Source organism: Rhinopithecus roxellana, chromosome 3 (assembly GCF_007565055.1).
Source record: "Rhinopithecus roxellana isolate Shanxi Qingling chromosome 3, ASM756505v1, whole genome shotgun sequence".
Lineage (NCBI taxonomy): Eukaryota > Metazoa > Chordata > Mammalia > Primates > Cercopithecidae > Rhinopithecus > Rhinopithecus roxellana.
The window spans coordinates 142,920,392-142,940,527 of record NC_044551.1 but is presented as its reverse complement, the minus strand read 5'-3'; the positions used below and the strand labels follow the sequence as shown (position 1 = coordinate 142,940,527).

At 36.5% G+C, this 20,136-nt stretch overlaps 1 protein-coding gene across 2 annotated transcripts in view; it reads left to right on the top strand.

The window, feature by feature from the left end:
• The window catches only part of XRCC4 (X-ray repair cross complementing 4), a 305,636-nt gene that overhangs the window by 106,810 nt on the left and 178,690 nt on the right, over positions 1 to 20,136 (top strand). For both annotated transcript variants that reach the window (XM_010385636.2, XM_030927165.1), the window contains exon 4: positions 17,636 to 17,802. In XM_010385636.2, the coding sequence (XP_010383938.1) occupies positions 17,636 to 17,802 (167 nt within the window). The remainder of the gene's footprint in view (positions 1 to 17,635; positions 17,803 to 20,136) is intronic.

Genomic DNA, 20,136 nt, shown 5'->3' with positions numbered 1-20,136 from the left:
AAAATACTTGTTATTTTTATGATTTTTAAAAGATCACTGGTTTTGAGTTTATTCATTTATGATTAAATAATAATGGCCTTATAGTTAACACAGTAAGTTTTTATGAAAATTTTTGTTTCAAATTTTTAATGTCAGTGTAATAATGCCTTTTAACCAGTCATGGTATTTCATCAAATAAGTTTAGTTCAGTGATTTGCATGGCGGGAGGGGTGGTGGAGATTGGCTTAAATATCTGACATTTTTAAATGAGAAGGAACTAGGATTTTATAATCAGGAAAAAAAATTTTACTGTTTAATTTAATTTTTCTGGAGAACCTTATGAGAGACCTGACTAGTTGTTACTAAACAAGGAAAACTGGTTTACATTCAGAAAAAATTACTCATAATATTTTACACTGTGTTCAATTAAGTTATAGTTTCTGAGTATCCCATAGCATGATATTTTATCATATTATAACTTTTGGCCAATATTTGCTTACTCACTGTTTCTATGAGCAACAGAATCTACGCAACAGCAAACAGTGATCCCAGCCCCAGTTAGATTTTTCTCTTTCATAGGCACTCTGGAATGCTACTGTGTTAAAGTAATCAACCATTTTAAAAAGACAAATCAAATTTAAACTGACTCGAGAGTGTAGTTTTTTCTACCCTTAGATGTTATTTTTGTTGTGGTTTATTTGCAAAATCCTTCACCAACCATCTTTAGATATTGTTCACAAGTCTCCTATTGATAAATCATTAGTTTGAATACAAAGTTTAGAGTTGTTTATTCAGGATCCCACTACAAATCGAGGTCAATACTGGGATTCTAACATAGAGATTGCTAAGGTTCCCATATACTGTAATTGTTTTGATATGAACAAGGGCTAAAAAAGAATAATAAAAGACTGAGTAGGCACTTGCATTTATATTTCTATTTACAGATTATTTAATATTGTTATCAGCTATCGTACAGGAAGTCTGATTCAAAAGTAAACAATGGAAAACATAACCAAAGGACATAAATATGGGCATCTTGATTAGATGAAAAAATATGATGGTCCTAAATGGGGGAAATTCAGTATTATTTTGTAATTCATTTTGGAAAGAAAGTAATTACTTTCACAATAATTTGAAAATTAGTGTAGTTCCAAACCACATGCCCAGCATTTAAAAAAAAAAAGAAAAACACTTTACTAAGGTATGATTGACATACAAAAAAACTGTATGTATTTTTACATATATATATATAACTTAATGAGTTTGTTCATAAGTATACATGTGTGAAACCAGCATTTTTCTTTAAGTTGCTGTATTTTGTTTATTTTGGTTTGAATTTGTCTGAAGTTCATAGTCAGAATTTCATGGAACGTTCTTGGTAAAACTAGATGATGAATGTTTGAAAAAAAGAATTATGAGATGGAGTTTATAGTTCTTAATAATAAAACTTAGTATAAAGCTATAATAATTAAAAGAGCATGTTATTGGTAAATGGATAGAAATTAATGAGACTGAATAGCAAGCTCAAGAATATACTTAAATATACATAAATACTTAATTTCTAATAATGGTATTTCATATGAGTAAGGAGAGAATAGATTGCTAAATAACTGGTGAAGAAATAATGGTTAGATATTTAGAGAGAAAAATTTAAAAATGAAAATATAAGTGAATAATCACTTTCTTTGATAGGCAAAGACCTTAAGAGGAAACTATTTTAGACTTGACTACTTTAAAATGTATATGCTCCACAAGTAATATTGCCAAACCAAAAAAATACTTGCAACATGTATGACAAAGTATTAATTCACTTCATTGACAATTTCTGAACTCTTAGTATGAGCATAGAGCTTATGCTTGGAGTGGGGAAAGGAAACAATAAACATTTACAAATTAGATAATTTCAGATAATCACAACTTTTATGAAGATTTATAAAATATTGTTTCTCAATACTTGTACTATTGGCATTTCTTTTCAGGACTGTTGGGAAAATTCTAGAATGATTATATCCTAGTTAAAGAAGCCAAGGAAAAATCTCTAGAAAAGTAATATTGAGCAGAGAATTGAATAAAGGAGAAAGTCATGTGAATTTTGGGGAGAACATTCTTGGAAGGATCTGCAAAGACCCTCTATTAGTGTTTTGTTAAAGGTGAAACAAAGTAGCACACACTTAGTGGTTTCCTTGTCTCATCCAGCTCCTTGAGGCTTTCAGCATTCCTGAACTTGTGACTACATCACTCCCAACTTCTGCTTTGTTATCACATCGCCTTCTTACTGTGATCTCTTTCTTTTCTAAGGACCCTTGTGATTACATTGGACCCAACTGGCTAATTCATGATACTCTCTCTCCCTATCTCAAGATCTTTAAGCTAATCACATCCCTGAAGTCCTTTTTGCCACATAAGGTAATATTCACAAGTTCTGGAGATTACAACAACACAGACATGGGGAAGGGGGACTACTATTCAGCTTCCCACAGACCCTGATTCAGTGTGTTCCTTTTCAATTGCTACAGTAGCAAATTACCACAAACTTAGTGCCTCAAAACAACATAAATTTACCAAACAACATAAATATATATTTTACTTCTGTGGGATAAAAGTTCAATATAGGTCTCACCTAGCAAAACTCACAAAGTGTCAGTAAGACTGCGTTCCTTTCTGGAGGCTCTACAGGAGAACCCATTGCCTTGTCTTTCCCTGTTTCTGGAAACCACATACATTTTTGGCTCATGGCCCACTTCTTCCATTTTTAATGGTAGCAATTTTATATCTCTCTGTATGTATCTTCACCACTTGTCCCTCTGACTGCAGCCAGGAACATTTCTCTAATTTTAAGTATTTACGTGAATACATTGGGTTCACCCAGAAAATAACGAAGGATAATCTGTCATCCAAAGATTATAACCTTAATCACATCTACAGAGTCCCACTTTGCTGTGGAAGGTAACATCCCAAGTTTCAAGAATTAGGTTGTAGACATTTTTGGGGGAACATCATTCTGTCTACCACATTCAGGATTATTTTGACCTATTCAAGCATAGAAAGAAGGCAAGTGGCCGGGGCACAGCAAAGGCAGGGAGAATGGTAAGAGATGAGATTGGCACGATAGTCACAGGCCAGACTACTGTCCATTGGAGAGTATTTCAAGAGAGAATAGGATGTCATAAATTCAAGAAATAGATCAACATTAATCTACAGAAGTTTCTGGGATGATAAAAACAATGAGATGGTAGATTCTGTATCTATCTGTTTTTGGATGTATCTGTACTGCCCAGTACAGCAACCACTACCTGTATGTGGCTGTTGAACACTAAAATGTGACTTGTGTGACTGAGAAACTTTCTTTTTAATTTAATTAAATTTAAATCTAAATAGTCACGTGTGACTAGTGACTACTGTATTGAACAGGGCAGATAATAGATACATTTTTGGAGAAGTTTTGCTATGACAGGAGCAGAAAAATGGACAATAGCAACTAGAGGGATATGGGATTAAGGATGCTTTTTGTTTTGTTTAGATTGGTAAAATTAAAGCATATTTATATTCATTATTTATTATTGAATAACACATTATGACAAATTTAGCAGCTTAAAACCATATACATTTATTAATCTCACTGTTTCTGTGGGTCAGGAGTCCAGGTATGGCATTGCTAGGACTCATCTAAAAGCTGCAATTAAGGTGTTGTTCAGGGGTTGTGGTCTCATCTCAAGGTGAAGGATCTGCCTTCATGCTCAGTAGGGTACGTGTATCTATTATATCTATTATATCTGTGTTTTATACCTATATCTATTATATCTGTGTTTTATACCTATATCTATTATATCTATATGTTATACCTATATCTATTATATCTATTATATCTATATGTTATACCTATATCTATTATATCTGTATTTTATACCTATATGAGTTCCTTGTAGCCTGTTGGAATGAGGGCCTCAGCTCAGTTTCTTGCTGGCTATGATGGTTAATTTTATATGTCAGCTTGGCAGGGCCATGGTGCCCAGATATGTGATCAGGCATTCTGAGTGTTTTTGTGAGGGTGTTTTTGGATGAAATTAATATTCAAACCAATGGATTTTAAGGAAAGAGAATTGCCCTCTGTGTTAGTACATTCTTGTGTCGCTATAAAGAAGTTCATGAGAATAGGTGCTTTATAAAGAAAAGAGGCTTAATTGGCTCATGGTTCTACAGGCTGTACAGGAAGCATGGTGCCAGTGTTTGTTCCTGCTGAGGGCCTCAGGAAGCTTCCAATCATGGCAGAAGATGACGGAGAACTGGCACGTCACATGGCAAGAGTGGGGGCAAGAGAGAGAGAAGGGGGAGGTCTCAAATCCCTTTGAAAAAGCAGATCTCACGTGAACTGAGTGAGAGGAGGCCCCACCTAGAGATAAAGATTTGGCAGTTTTCAGCTTATTTTTAATAATGGAAGCTGTGATTGTGAATAACCCTATCAACCTCTGTAGAGTTAAAGAAGAAGAGGGTCAAGGAATTGTTCCAGGAAACAATACTGTTTTACTTTTGAGTAGATGATAGAGAAACATACTGAAAAGATGTGATGAGATCTGGAAGAGTGTCAGGGAATCCAAGATTCTGTATAGAAGGAATACGAATCTATATTTCTTCATCAGCACCTAATACCAAAAATAAAGTAGCAGGCAAATAATAGGCATCCCCTGCCCTCTCCCTCTGACCAATCGGTTATTTTAGGGAAAACTTTCTAGCAAATGTTTCATTTTTAATTCTAACAACTAATTAGGCCAGGATATGTACCCTAAATGTAACTATATTGTCCATGAACCAAAAGACTCATCACCTCTATTTAAGGCAGTAATAGCGTGAATATTTATAGCCCTTCAATGTAAAGTAACTTCTGAGATTTCTGTACTATATAGACTTTTGTGGAGTTTTTTCTTTTTTGCTCTCAAGAACTCTCTGATTCCCACTATGACTTTTGCAATAATTAAGACCTAAATAAGAATTCTTAGATGACACATTTGAAATATTAAATCATATAACCTAACCGTAAAATGCTTATAATTTGTATAGCACAATAATTACAATGTGGCATACTTTTTACCCCTAGATTATTGCATTTTAATTTTAAGAACCTGTAAGATCCAAAATACATGGAGTCTTGCTTGAGTGTATGATCAGCCTGAGATGTTTTAGCATTTTTTATGAATTCTAAGAAATTTGGGCAATAATATGTTGTAGCTGGAAAGATGAGATTAGTAGTTTTACAAATACAGTTTTCTTATCTTTTTAGAAGGAGTCCTTATCAATATCCTTTTCTCAGTTCCAGTTACTTTTTAAGATCAGTGTGAGCACTTGCCAACTGAGATATGTTACTGTCCCTTTTAGGAGGTGCATTTGTGATGTTCTTTATTTAAATCTAAAAGAAACATTTCAGGCCGGTCTCAGTGGCTCACATCTCTAATCCCAGCACTTTGGGAGGCCAAGGCAGGCATATCACTTTAGGTCAGGAGTTCGAGACCAGCCTGGCCAAACGGTGAAACTCTGTCTCTACTAAAAATAACAAAAAGTAGTCAGGAATGGTGGCAGGTGCCTGTAATCCCAGCTACTCAGGATGCTGAGGCAGGAGAATCACTTGAACACAGAAGGCAGAGCTTGCAGTGAGCCAAGATCATGCCAGTGCACTCCAACCTGGGTGACAGAGTGCGAATCTGTCAGAATAGAATAGAATAGAATAGAATAGAATAGAATAGAATAGAATAGAATAGAATAGAATAGAATAGAATAGAATAGAATAGAATAGAATAGAATAGAAAGAATAGAATAGAAATTTCATAAAGTCACTAAACTGAAGAGTTCAGGATATAAAGCCTTAGGACACATGTGGTTGATTCAAAACTACAACAAAAAGTTGATCAACTGTAGTCGATGATGAGCATAACTAGGTCAAGGTAATACAATTCAGTCACCTTTTTTACAACATATCTTGATTAATTTCCTATATTACTAGAATTTTATAACTATCACAACTATATATGTGCAACTGTGTATATATCTATGATAGACAATATTCTGCATTATAAACTGTAATGGACAGACTACTATTTTTAGTATACACATATCTAGATACAGCTAAGCTTTTCTCTGATGAGAATAAATTTAAAAGCACTCACTGCAACAAAATGAGATTCTATCTGGTCATTATTCGCCTAGTAATAACATCAAGATATCTTTATTTTTCATTTTCCTTTAGTTCTACATCTTGGTTCCCAGGATAGTGATGAAGATTAATTCTGCAAGTTTATTTAGTCTACATGGATAATATATTGAAACTGAAACCCTTTAGTGGATATATTTTAAACAGGATATCAAATCTCACCTTGATAATCTCCTGTCCTCAGAAACACTTACAATGGCCACAAATAACTCTCTAGGAATTAATGTTACTCATAGTATTTATATTGTGTGCTTTACTGTTACTGTATATTCTTTTATTTGTGTGGTCATTTAAAAGAACCTGAAAACTGAGTATATAATTATACATTCTTTAAAAAACATGTTTTAATTCTTTTAAAATCTATATATTATGATAGTATTAAGTGCTAGTAAGCAATTAACTGCCCTTTTTGTTTAAATTATACTAATCAATAAATAGCCCTGTCATGTCTTTAAACAGCTGTCATGTTTATAAATAATATCAATAAATAACCCTCTCTTGTCTCTATTTCTTTATTTTATTTTATTTTATTTTTTTTAATATTTGCAACTGTTTCCTATTTATTATTTATTTATTTATTTATTTTTATTAGACTTTAAGTTCTAGGGTACATGTGCATAACGTGCAGGTTTGTTACATATGTATACTTGTGCCATGTTGGTGTGCTGCACCCATCAACTCGTCAGCACCCATCAATTTGTCATTTATATCGGGTATAACTCCCAATGCAATCCCTCCCCCCTCCCCCCTCCCCATGATAGGCCCCAATGTGTGATGTTCCCCTTGCCGAGTCCAAGTGATGTCATTGTTCAGTTCCCACCTATGAGTGAGAACATGTGGTGTTTGGTTTTCTCTTCTTGTGATAGTTTGCTAAGAATGATGGTTTCCAGCTGCATCCATGTCCCTACAAAGGACGCAAACTCATCCTTTTTTATGGCTACATAATATTCCATGGTGTATATGTGCCACATTTTCTTAATCCAGTCTGTCACAGATGGACATTTGGGTTGATTCCAAGTCTTTGCTATTGTGAATAGTGCCGCAATAAACATACATGTGCATGTGTCTTTATAGCAGCATGATTTATAATCCTTTGGGTATATACCCAGTAGTGGGATGGCTGGGTCATATGGTACATCTAGTTCTAGATCCTTGAGGAATCGCCATACTGTTTTCCATAATGGTTGAACTAGTTTACAATCCCACCAACAGTGTAAAAGTGTTCCTATTTCTCCACATTCTCTCCAGCACCTGTTGTTTCCTGACTTTTTAATGATTGCCATTCTAACTGGTGTGAGATGGTATCTCATTGTGGTTTTGATTTGCATTTCTCTGATGGCGAGTGATGATGAGCATTTTTTCATGTGTCTGTTGGCTGTATGAATGTCTTCTTTTGAGAAATGTCTGTTCATATCCTTTGCCCACTTTTTGATGGGGTTGTTTGTTTTTTTCTTGTAAATTTGTTTGAGTTCTTTGTAGATTCTGGATATTAGCCCTTTGTCAGATGAGTAGGTTGCAAAAATTTTCTCCCATTCTGTAGGTTGCCTGTTCACTCTGATGGTAGTTTCTTTTGCTGTGCAGAAGCTCTTTAGTTTAATTAGATCCCATTTGTCAATTTTGGCTTTTGCTGCCGTTGCTTTTGGTGTTTTAGACATGAAGTCCTTGCCCATGCCTATTTCCTGAATGGTACTACCTAGGTTTTCTTCTAGGGCTTTTATGGTATTAGGTCTAACATTTAAGTCTCTAATCCATCTTGAATTAATTTTCGTATACGGAGTAAGGAAAGGATCCAGTTTCAGCTTTCTACTTATGGCTAGCCAATTTTCCCAGCACCATTTATTAAATAGGGAATCCTTTCCCCATTTCTTGTTTCTCTCAGGTTTCTCAAAGATCAGATGGCTGTAGATGTGCGGTATTATTTCTGAGGACTCTGTTCTGTTCCATTGGTCTACATCTCTGTTTTGGTACCAGTACCATGCTGTTTTGGTTACTGTAGCCTTGTAGTATAGTTTGAAGTCAGGTAGCGTGACGCCTCCAGCTTTGTTCTTATGACTTAGGATTGTCTTGGCAATGCGGGCTCTTTTTTGGTTCCATATGAACTTTAAAGCCGTTTTTCCAATTCTGTGAAGAAACTCATTGGTAGCTTGATGGGGATGGCATTGAATCTATAAATTACCTTGGGCAGTATGGCCATTTTCACGATATTGATTCTTCCTATCCATGAGCATGGTATGTTCTTCCATTTGTTTGCGTCCTCTTTGATTTCACTGAGCAGTGGTTTGTAGTTCTCCTTGAAGAGGTCCTTCACATCCCTTTAAGTTGGATTCCTAGGTATTTGATTCTCTTTGAAGCAATTGTGAATGGAAGTTCATTCCTGATTTGGCTCTCTGTTTGTCTGTTACTGGTGTATAAGAATGCTTGTGATTTTTGCACATTAATTTTATATCCTGAGACTTTGCTGATGTTGCTTATCAGCTTAAGGAGATTTTGGGATGAGACGATGGGGTTTTCTAAATATACAATCATGTCATCTGCAAACAGGGTCAATTTGACTTCTTCTTTTCCTAACTGGACACCCCTTAGGTGTCTCTTGCCTGATTGCCCTAGCCAGAACTTCCAACACTATGTTGAATAGGAGTGGTGAGACAGGGCATCCCTGTCTTGTGCCAGTTTTCAAAGGGAGTTTTTCCAGTTTTTGCCCATTCAGTATGATATTGGCTGTGGGTTTGTCATAAATAGCTCTTATTATTTTGAGGTACATTCCCTCAATACCGAATTTATTGAGCGTTTTTACAATGAAGGGCTGTTGAATTTTGTCAAAAGCCTTTTCTGCATCTATTGAGATAATCATGTGGTTCTTGTCTTTGGTTCTGTTTGTATGCTGGATTACGTATATTGATTTGTGAATGTTGAACCAGCCTTGCATCCCAGGGATGAAGCCCACTTGATCATGGTGGATAAGCTTTTTGATGTGCTGCTGAATCCGGTTTGCCAGTATTTTATTGAGAATTTTTGCATTGATGTTCATCAGGGATATTGGTCTAAAATTCTCTTTTTTTGTTGTGTCTCTGCCAGGCTTTGGTATCAGGATGATGTTGGCCTCATAAAATGAGTTAGGGAGGATTCCCTCTTTTTCAATTGATTGGAATAGTTTCAGAAGGAATGGTACCAGCTCCTCCTTGTACCTCTGGTAGAATTCAGCTGTGAATCCATCTGGTCCTGGACTTTTTTTGGTTGGTAGGCTATTAATAATTGCCTCAATTTCAGAGCCTGCTATTGGTCTATTCAGGGATTCCACTTCTTCCTGGTTTAGTCTTGGAAGAGTGTAAGTGTCCAGGAAATTATGCATTTCTTCTAGATTTTCTAGTTGATTTGCGTAGAGGTGTTTATAGTATTCTCTGATGGTAGTTTGTATTTCTGTGGGGTCTGTGGTGATATCCCCTTCATCATTTTTTATTGCGTCTATTTGATTCTTCTCTCTTTTCTTCTTTATTAGTCTTGCTAGCGGTCTATCAATTTTGTTGATTTTTTCAAAAAATCAACTCCTGGATTCATTGATTTTTTGGAGGGTTTTTTCTGTCTCTATCTCCTTCAGTTCTGCTCTGATCTTAGTTATTTCTTGCCTTCTGCTAGCTTTTGAATGTGTTTGCTCTTGCTTCTCCAGTTCTTTTAATTGTGATGTTATAGTGTCCATTTTAGATCTTTCCAGCTTTCTGTTGTGGGCATTTAGTGCTATAAATTTCCCTCTACACACTGCTTTAAATGTGTCCCAGAGATTCTGGTATGTTGTATCTTTGATCTCATTGGTTTCAAAGAACATCTTTATTTCTGCCTTCATTTCGTTATGTACCCAGTAGTCATTCAGGAGCAGGTTGTTCAGTTTCCATGTAGTTGAGCGGTTTTGATTGAGTTTCTTAGTCCTGAGTTCTAGTTTGATTGCACTGTGGTCTGAGAGACAGTTTGTTATAATTTCTGTTCTTTTACATTTGCTAAGGAGTGCTTTACTTCCAATTATGTAGTCAATTTTGGAATAAGTGCGATGTGGTGCCGAGAAGAATGTATATTCTGTTGATTTCTGGTGGAGAGTTCTGTAGATGTCTATTAGGTCTCCTTGGTGCAGAGTCGAGTTCAATTCCTGGATATCCTTGTTAACTTTCTGTCTCTTTGATCTGTCTAATGTTGACGGTGGGGTGTTGAAGTCTCCCATTATTACTGCATGGGAGTCTAAGTCTCTTTGTAAGTCTCTAAGGACTTGCTGTATGAATCTGGGTGCTCCTGTATTGGTGCATATATATTTAGGATAGTTAGCTCTTCCTGTTGAATTGATCCCTTTACCATTATGTAATGGCCTTCTTTGTCTCTTTTGATCTTTGATGGTTTAAAGTCTATTTTATCAGAGACTAGGATTGCAACCCCTGCTTTTTTTTGTTCTCCATTTGCTTGGTAGATCTTCCTCCATCCCTTTATTTTGAGCCTATGTATGTCTCTGCATGTGAGATGGGTCTCCTGAATACAGCAGACTGATGGGTCTTGACTCTTTATCCAGTTTGCCAGTCTGTGTCTTTTAATGGGAGCATTTAGTCCATTAACATTTAAGGTTAATATGGTTATGTGTGAACTTGATCCTGCCATTATGATATTAACTGGTTATTTTGCTCGTTAGTTGATGCAGTTTCTTCCTAGCCTCGATGGTCTTTACATTTTGGCATGTTTTTGCAATGGCTGGTACCGGTTGTTCCTTTCCATGTTTAGGGCTTCCTTCAGGGTCTCTTGTAAGGCAGGCCTAGTGGTGACCAAATCTCTAAGCATTTTCTTGTCTGTAAAGGATTTTATTTCTCCTTCACTTACGAAACTTAGTTTGGCTGGATATGAAATTCTGGGTTTAAAATTCTTTTCTTTAAGAATGTTGAATATTGGCCCCCACTCTCTTCTGGCTTGTAGAGTTTCTGCCGAGAGATCTGCTGTTAGTCTGATGGGCTTCCGTTTGTGGGTAACCCGACCTTTCTCTCTGGCTGCCCTTAAGATTTTTTCCTTCATTTCAACTTTGGTGAATCTGGCAATTATGTGTCTTGGAGTTGCTCTTCTCGAGGAGTATCTTTGTGGTGTTCTCTGTATTTCCTGAATTTGAATGTTGGCCTGCCCTACTAGGTTGGGGAAGTTCTCCTGGATGATATCCTGGAGAGTGTTTTCCAACTTGGTTCCATATTCCCCCTCACTTTCAGGCACCCCAATCAGATGTAGATTTGGTCTTTTTACATAATCCCATACTTCTTGCAGGCTTTGTTCATTTCTTTTTCTTCTTTTTCTTTTGGTTTCTCTTCTTGCTTCATTTCATTCATTTGATCCTCAGTCACTGATACTCTTTCTTCCAGTTGATAGAGTCGGTTACTGAAGCTTGTGGATTTGTCACGTATTTCTCGTGTCATGGTTTTCATCTCTGTCATTTCATTTATGACCTTCTCTGCATTAATTATTCTAGCTATCAATTCTTCCACTCTTTTTTCAAGATTTTTAGTTTCTTTGCGCTGGTTACGTAATTCCTCCTTTAGCTCTGAGAAGTCTGATGGACTGAAGCCTTCTTCTCTCATCTCGTCAGTCGTTCTCTGACCAGCTTTGATCCGTTGCTGGCGATGAGCTTCGCTCCTTTGCAGGGGGAGATGCGCTCCTATTTCTTGAATTTCCAGCTTTTCTGCCCTGCTTTTTCCCCATCTTCGTGGTTTTATCTGCCTCTGGTCTTTGATGATGGTGACGTACTGATGGGGTTTTGGTATAGTTGTTCTTCCTGTTTGATAGTTTTCCTTCTAATAGTCAGGACCCTCAGCTGTAGGTCTGTTGGAGATTGCTTGAGGTCCACTCCAGACCCTGTTTGCCTGGGTATCAGCAGCAGAGGTTGCAGAAGATAGAATATTGCTGAACAGTGAGTGTACCTGTCTGATTCTTACTTTGGAAGCTTCCTCTCTGGGGTGTACTCCACCCTGTGAGGTGTGGGGTGTCAGACTGCCCCTAGTGGGAGATGTCTCCCAGTTAGGCTACTCAGGGGTCAGGGACCCACCTGAGCAGGCAGTCTGTCCCTTCTCAGATCTCAGCCTCCGTGTTGGGAGATCCACTGCTCTCTTCAAAGCTGTCAGACAGAGTCGTTCGCGTCTGCACAGGCCTCTGCTGCTTCCCCTTTTGTTTTTTAGCTGTGCCCTGTCCCCAGAGGTGGAGTCTACAGAGACAGGCAGGTTTCTTTGAGCTGCTGTGAGCTACACCCAGTTTGAGCTTCCCAGTGGCTTTGTTTACCTACTTAAGCCTCAGCAATGGCAGGCGCCCCTCCCCCAGCCTCTCTGCTGCGGTTTCGGTTAGATCGGAGACTGCTGTGCTAGCAGTGAGGGAGGCTCTGTGGCCGTGGGACCCTCCCTGCCAGGTGTGGGTATAATCTCCTGGTGTGCCCGTTTGCTTAAAGCGCAGTATTGGGGTGGGAATTACCCGATTTTCCAGGTGTTTTGTGTCTCAGTTCCCTTGGCTAGGAAAAGGGATTCCCTTCCCCCTTGCGCTTCCCAGGTGAGGCAATGCCTCGCCCTGCTTCAGCTCTCTCTGGTCGGGCTGCAGTGGCTGACCAGCACCAATTGTCCAGCACTCCCCAGTGAGATGACCCCAGTACCTCAGTTGAAAAATGCAGAAATCATCTTTCTGTGTCGCTGGAGCTGGGATTTGGAGACTGGAGCTGTTCCTATTCGGCCATCTTGCTCCGCCCCCCCCTCCTGTCTCTATTTCTTAATTTGGACAGAATCACTGCCCAAATCCCTTACCTATCCCATTATAGTTATAGTTTGTTAATGAGGATTATTCCAATAAGTAAATAATGAATATTTTATCCAACACTTAGTATGGGCCAGAGCTTTGAAAGATACTTTGGAGGCTATGGAAGAAATAGAAAAGAGGGTCCCACATCTCAAAAAGCTTCAAATCTAAAGGGAAAGACTACATTTCTGAAACAACCAAAGAAAAATATAAGCAGGATACAACTGCGTAATACATTGTATGAGACTGAAATATTAAGACTAGAGAGGCCAATGTAGACTGATATTGTTTGGCTGTGTCTCCATCCAAATCTCACCTTGAATGGTAACTCCCACAGTTCCCACATGTCATGGGAGGAACCCGGTGAGAGGTGATTGAATTACAGGGGCAGGTCTTTCCTGCACTGTTCTTGTGATAGTGAATGAGTTTCACAAGATCTGATGGTTTTAAAAACAGGAGTGCCTGGGCGCAGTGGCCCACGCCTGTAATCTCAACACTTTGGGAGGCCGAGGTGGGCAGATGACAAGGTCAGGAGTTCGAGACCAGCCTGACCAACATAGTGAAACCCCATCTCTATTAAAAATACAAAAATTAGCCAGGTGTGGTGATCCACCCCTGTAATGCCAGCTACTCAGGAGGCTGAGGCCGGAGAATCACTTGAACCCAGGAGGCGGAGGTTGCAGTGAGTCGAGATCATGCCACTGCACTCTAGCCTAGGCAACAGAGTGAAACGCTGTCTCAAAAAACCCAAAAAAACAAAAAACAGAAATTTCCCTGCATAAGCTCTTTTTTGCCTGCTGTCATCCATGTAAGACGTGACTCCTCCTTGCCTTCCACCATGATTTTGAGGCCTCCCCAGCCTCACTCATGTAAGTGCATGTGGAACTGTAAGTACATTAAACCTCTTTTTCTTCCCAGTCTCAGGTATGTCTTTATCAGCAGTGTTTAGAAAACTGACTAATACATAGGCTAACTTAGTTAAAAAGAGCTTGGCCTGGGCTTGAGGTGATGATAAGGGATTTAATCTTGGACTTGAAGAGTTGACAGAAAGATATCCAGAATAAGCAAACCCCTGGCTAAAGGAAATGTATAAGTTTTCTGAAATTGATAATTTTTAATGCAGATTAAATTTAAAAAGCTAAAGTATTTATTCCATCACTTAGAATGATAACCATTAAGAGTCAACTAGTGAAACCTACTATGATCATACATATATATATATATATATATATATATATATATTTTTTTTTTTTTTTTTTTTTTTTTTTTTTTGAGATAGAGTCTCGTGCTGTCGCCAGCCTGGAGTGCAGTGGCGTGATCTCGGCTCACTGCAACGTCTGCCTCTGGCTTCAAGCAGTTCTCTTTCCTCAGCCTCCTGAGTAGCTGGGACTATAGACACACGCCACCACACCCAGCTAACTTTTTTTGTATTTTAGTGGAAACGGGGTTTCACGGTGTTGCCCAGGCTGGTCTCGAACTCTTAATTAACTCAGGCAAAAATCCACCCACCTTGGCCTCCCAAAGTGCTAGGATTACAAGCTTGAGCCACCACACCTGGCCGATTATCAATATTTTAAAAGTTAATTGCTCTTCTTTACATAGAGAAATGCAGACATAGCTTAAACTCTTAGATTATAGATTGAGGTTCTTAACACAGATCTGTATACTCTGAATTATTAATAAAATTGAGAACTAACTACAAAAAACTCTTAATTTCTAACAGAAGAGACATGCTCTCAAAATGTCTTTAGTATGTGGTTTCTGACTCTGCGGTACCATTTGAAGTAATGGTTTTATACTGTAGATTATTTTGAAGTGACAGAACTAATAACTAAAGAACAGCAGTGACAGTAACCTTATATGTCAAACTAGAAACTGGAGTGAAAAATTTAAAAATGGACACAACAATACAATGTAGCTTTTGTGCTAATTTGCTGGCGTTAACATGATACTTAAATTGCTGCTTTTGTTTTGGGACAGAATAAAGGTGGACTGGATGTAGAGGTAGAACACATAAATATTTTATACTTCTCAACTCATTAAGCCTGATATGAGGCCCTTTTTGAAGTCTAGTGCATCTAGGCGTGTGACCCCTTGCATCTGTAATAATGTGCACAGGCTAGAACAGCAGCAGTGAAGGTGAAAGAGTGCTTCCTGCTCCTGGCTATGAACCATGTGTATATAAGCTAAATGCTCATACTTTTGAGAATTTAAAAAAATTAATCTGAGTATTTCAAGTAAAATCATTTTCTTTCATTAAATTTCTAGATACTTTTAGTTTATTTTTATTGTGTAGAATAACAGATGTCTTTATCTATTGAAGGACTAGAAACTGGTGACAATAATTAGAAATTAGATGTAATAAAAATAGTTGTATACTTTTAAGAAGAAATGACATTTCATGTTTATTTTGCACTGAGTAGCTGCAAAAAGATCTAAGAGGGTTTTGGAAGTTTTCATCAGTATATTTGAGTGATATTTTGAAAGAAGTTGTTATTAGTGATTTAAAATTAGTCCTTTCTGTCTTTGTCATCTGAGATAGAAGTGTAGAGGGGTGGACTTGTGTTTACCTCTTCATTTATATTTTACTGATTATTTTATTTCAGGTTCAAACTGTGGGATGAATTATTCATCCTTTTGGCATTTTGAAACTTTTCAAGTGTTAAGAAAACTTTTTCTTTCTAAAAATGTCCACTTCTCTCCAACCTACCTGACAATTGTTATAATGAAAGAATACAAAACCACTTTGTGGGTTTGTGTTTTGATAGTGTAACCTATTGTCTAAAATAAAGTAAGCTTATTTTTTTCTCCTGCTTTGTATCAACTCAAAACGTTAATATTCCGTAGGTGACATTTTTTCCTTTGTTGTTGTTGTTGTTGTTTTTGAGACTGAGTCTTGCTGTGTCGCCCAGGCTAGAGTTCAGTGGCATGATCTCAGTTCAAGTGATCCTCTTACGCCGGCCTCCTGAGTAGCTGGGCTTATAGGCGTGCACCACCATGCCTGGCTAATTTTTATATTTTTAGTAGAGAGGGGATTTCACCATGTTGGCCAGGCGGGTTTCAAACTCCTGACCTGAGGTGATCCACCCACCTTGGCCTCCTAAAGTGTTGGGATTACAGGCATGAGCCACTACAGCTGGCCAGGTGACATTTTTCTTTAACTTTGTGTGTATATTTACACTCAAAGAAGCTTCAAAAGGTAACTGTTCAAATTTGCTTTCAATTTATTTATTCTTTATATAGGTAAAACTTTCTTATTTAAGCTTATGTGCCTGTTAAATGGACGATATTTCATTGCATGAGAAAACTGCAACTGCTTTATCAAACTGTATGAATGCAGTTTCACAGTGGATGTCTACTTTAGTGAAGTCTGCTTTTATTTGTAAATTGTCTAATAAAGATTTGTCTCAGAATCCTCAACCATCTTAAATATTTCTTAACCTGTGTGTAACATATTTATAGAAATATTCTTTTAAAAGCAATACCTTTCGGAAATCTTCATATCAGATAAATGGCATAATAGAAATTTGCAATCTGGGAGGCAAAAAACAAAAACCCAAAACAGAAAAAACATTCTCGTTTTACTCTTCTTCTACTCAGTACTACTAGCATCTTTCTTTGGAATTATGTGTAGGTTCTGAACCTAATTCTTCCCCTACTTTTTGTCTAGTTGGGATACTCTCTTACCAAGAAACAGCACAACAGCATAGCATAGCAGAATCTTGACTTTACCCCTTCAATAGCTTGCATAACTACTCTGAATCTGAGTTTACTGGTATATAATATGGATATGATAATAGTTCTTTTATGATAAAGATGTATCCTAGTTTATATTTTTGCTACGCTTGAGCTATATTTCAACCAAAAGATGTGGTAACTGCATAATAATCATCATCATCATTTGTTATCTGTTATAATAATTTTAATTTTCAATGATAATTATAATCATTATTACTAATCATTGTGCTTCAACATCCTTATCAGTCAAATGGGGGAATACCCGTGTTCCCTTCAGAATTCCATAAGTGTAACTAAAACTGTTAAGAGTATTTTATTTTAAAGTGTACCCTAGTAGAGGAATTAAGGTATTTTGACGATTCTTACCTTTATGCAGAAGTACTAAAGCTTGACACTTCACTTTATTATTGGCAATTTATGGTAATACATTATTGTCTTTAGATAAAAGAGTTATTACTGTGTGGCTACTGGTTTCCTAAAACTCTGCCTTTCTCTTAGCTATAACAAAATTTTGAGCTTTCTTCAATAAAAGGTCAGTTATTCCATTTTGGCATTTGTGTGAATAAAATTAGAGTTTAAAATTCTCATATATAATTCCTTTTCTTATTCTGAGCAGAGAGACTTAAAATTAGGCTTTAGCAAATAGATGGTAGTATGTTTATACAGTATTTATGTTGCTTTCTTTTCTGCTAGGAGATGGGAGAGTGATTTACCGCTTACAAAAATTCCTGGGCTATATGTTGATTTATATGATAAAGTAAGAAACTTTAGGTAGTAGCTCAGTTTTTTCGCTCACTGTTTGTATATCTGGTAAATGCATTGTATTTAAATCTTTCTTACACTTTTTTCTTCTCAGAAGAAATTGCATATGTTTAAAACAAGGCTGCTCAATCTTGATATTTTCCTCAAATTAAACATGTTTTTGTTTTATTTTAGTTCAGACTTGGTTCCTTCAACCTAGAGAAAGTTGAAAACCCAGCTGAAGTGATTAGAGAACTTATTTGTTACTGCTTGGACACCATCGCAGAAAATCAAGCCAAAAATAAGCACCTGCAGAAAGAAAATGAAAGGCTTCTGAGAGATTGGAATGATGTTCAAGGACGGTGTGTACACAGTTTGCTTGTGGCATAAAAATATGGAGCCCTCTTTATATTGTTATAGCTTTAAGTTCATGATTTGTAAATTTCCAACATATGTAGATTAGCATATATTTCATACAAAATTTGTCATTAAATTTAGCTTAACTGAATATGATTAAACCAAATTATTAGCCACTATTGTATATTATAGAAGTACATTAACACTTTTATGTCATTAGTATGTGGTGGCACCAGCAAACTTATAAACAATAAGGAGCAATTGGGCATTGAAGATCAATACTCATTAATACTAATAAATAACTTAGGTAGTAAATATTTGTAAAGATTAATTCAGCTCCAATTATAGGATTAATAATGAATTAAAAAGAGACATGAAATAAAATAAACATAATTGATTTCTTATTTGGAATCAGTGAGTGGCACCTATTTCTTATGATAGCGTTTTGGCTCCTAATAGAGTCTTATTTCTCCTGATTTATTGAAAATTCATACTATAAGCATTTTTAAAGGATGAGCTGATTGTGGCTACTGGACAAGACGTTTGGAAGCCTTTTATTTTTCTGGCTTTGCCTCTTTTTAAATGAGGAAGAAAAAAATAATTTTTTTTTAAATTATGAACTTTCTCAACTAAGTGTAATCTAGGCTGGCCCAATGTGTAACCTTTATTATTCTATTATGCATAAGATGTTTGAAGGAAATAAAATGCATGTTATGAACATTTATATCCTTACTGAGTCATATATAATATATATGTGTGTGTATGCACACACATATATATAGTGAGAAAGAAAATGATGTCTGAAATAATTATGTGGAATATATATATAATAATGATAATAATTATTAGTACATCCAGTAGATTTTTTGAATCTTTTGCTTAAATAACACTAAAGCATGGAAACAGTTATCCAACATATTTAGGGTATTTTTAGTGCAACCATTGTGATTGCTGTATATGGACATTAGTGAGTATATGTGGAAGTATATGAAAAATGGTGAAGGTTTTACCACTGTCAATATATGTATGTGAAAATGAGGCTGACTAAAAGTGATTATTTTTCTGTACATTCAATTATATTTATTAACTAATGCAAAACATGTAAAATTAAGTTCCTAACACCTAGTGTTATTTGGCTTTCATGTATTGTATTAAGAAAGTGGTTTTGTTCTATCTTAGATCTAAGTTAATTTCTATCTCCAATTATTTATATATATTATATATAAATAATACAAAAATGAGACCAAGTCCAAACTGTGTATTAGGAAACCATGCAGAAAAAGTTAATTTTTCTCTTTACTGCTTATTCATGAATAAAGATGAATTCAATGTCATAGTATGAATAAGTATCAGGTATCTGTACTATAAAGCATTTCTGGGACCTATATCTGTAGCTTGGGTGTATTTTCTATTTAATGTGTGAAATAAATCAAATTAAAGGAGATGAGCTATGGTCGTGATAAGCCATTATATTTAAAACTCAGAATACCCTCAGGATGTTAGGAAATTTGATCCACAAATTGCTTACAAAAATGCAGACTGGGTACTTGGTACTTGAACAAATTGCTTTAAAATGTCTGCCAGAGGTTGAAAGAGGTATTATCTCATCAGTATTCAACACCACTCCCATAGAATTGAAAGCAGCAGGGAACGAAGATGAAGAATTAGAGACGAATGCACCCTGTGCTGTAACAGTGTGTGCGAGGGGCACATACTATATGTGGCTCACAGATGCTTGATTTGCTATTTCTGGACTATACAGCAAGTGCTTTTGTCTTGTTGTGGCAAGAGATTTCCTGTTTGATCAAAAGCGCAGCCATGTACCCTATCACCTGCCTTGTTATGATCCAGCTATTTTTTTTTTTATAATACTGTGTCAGATGTCTTCTTCAGGGTCTACAGATGTATGCCTTTGGGGTGGCCCTATGTACTGAGAGGAAAGAGAGTCCACTCCAGAGAATTCTAGTCTCTTTATTGTATTCCAGATCTTAGATTAGTAGCTTTAAATATTTCCCAAATTTGGTTTTCTCTCCTTTCAGAGGACAGAGACCACTTTAAGGAGCTGTAAATACATCTTGATCATGGCCAAGCAGCAGTTTCTTAGTGTTCCCTCACTAGAGCCTTTGCATGCTGGAAAGGATTTACAGCTTTAGCTTCCATAAGGCAGTAGTTCTAATTAAGTGTCTTTAGGGAGATTAGAAATAGGACATGAGCATATGGAGTTAGGTAACTGGGGACTTAGAAAGTAGAGAATCATTAGAGTTGGGGTCATGTTAAGCTTGGCAATAGTTTTGGGGGAAGCCTCTGATTATTCTTGTGTCAGTGTCCATGATCCAAGC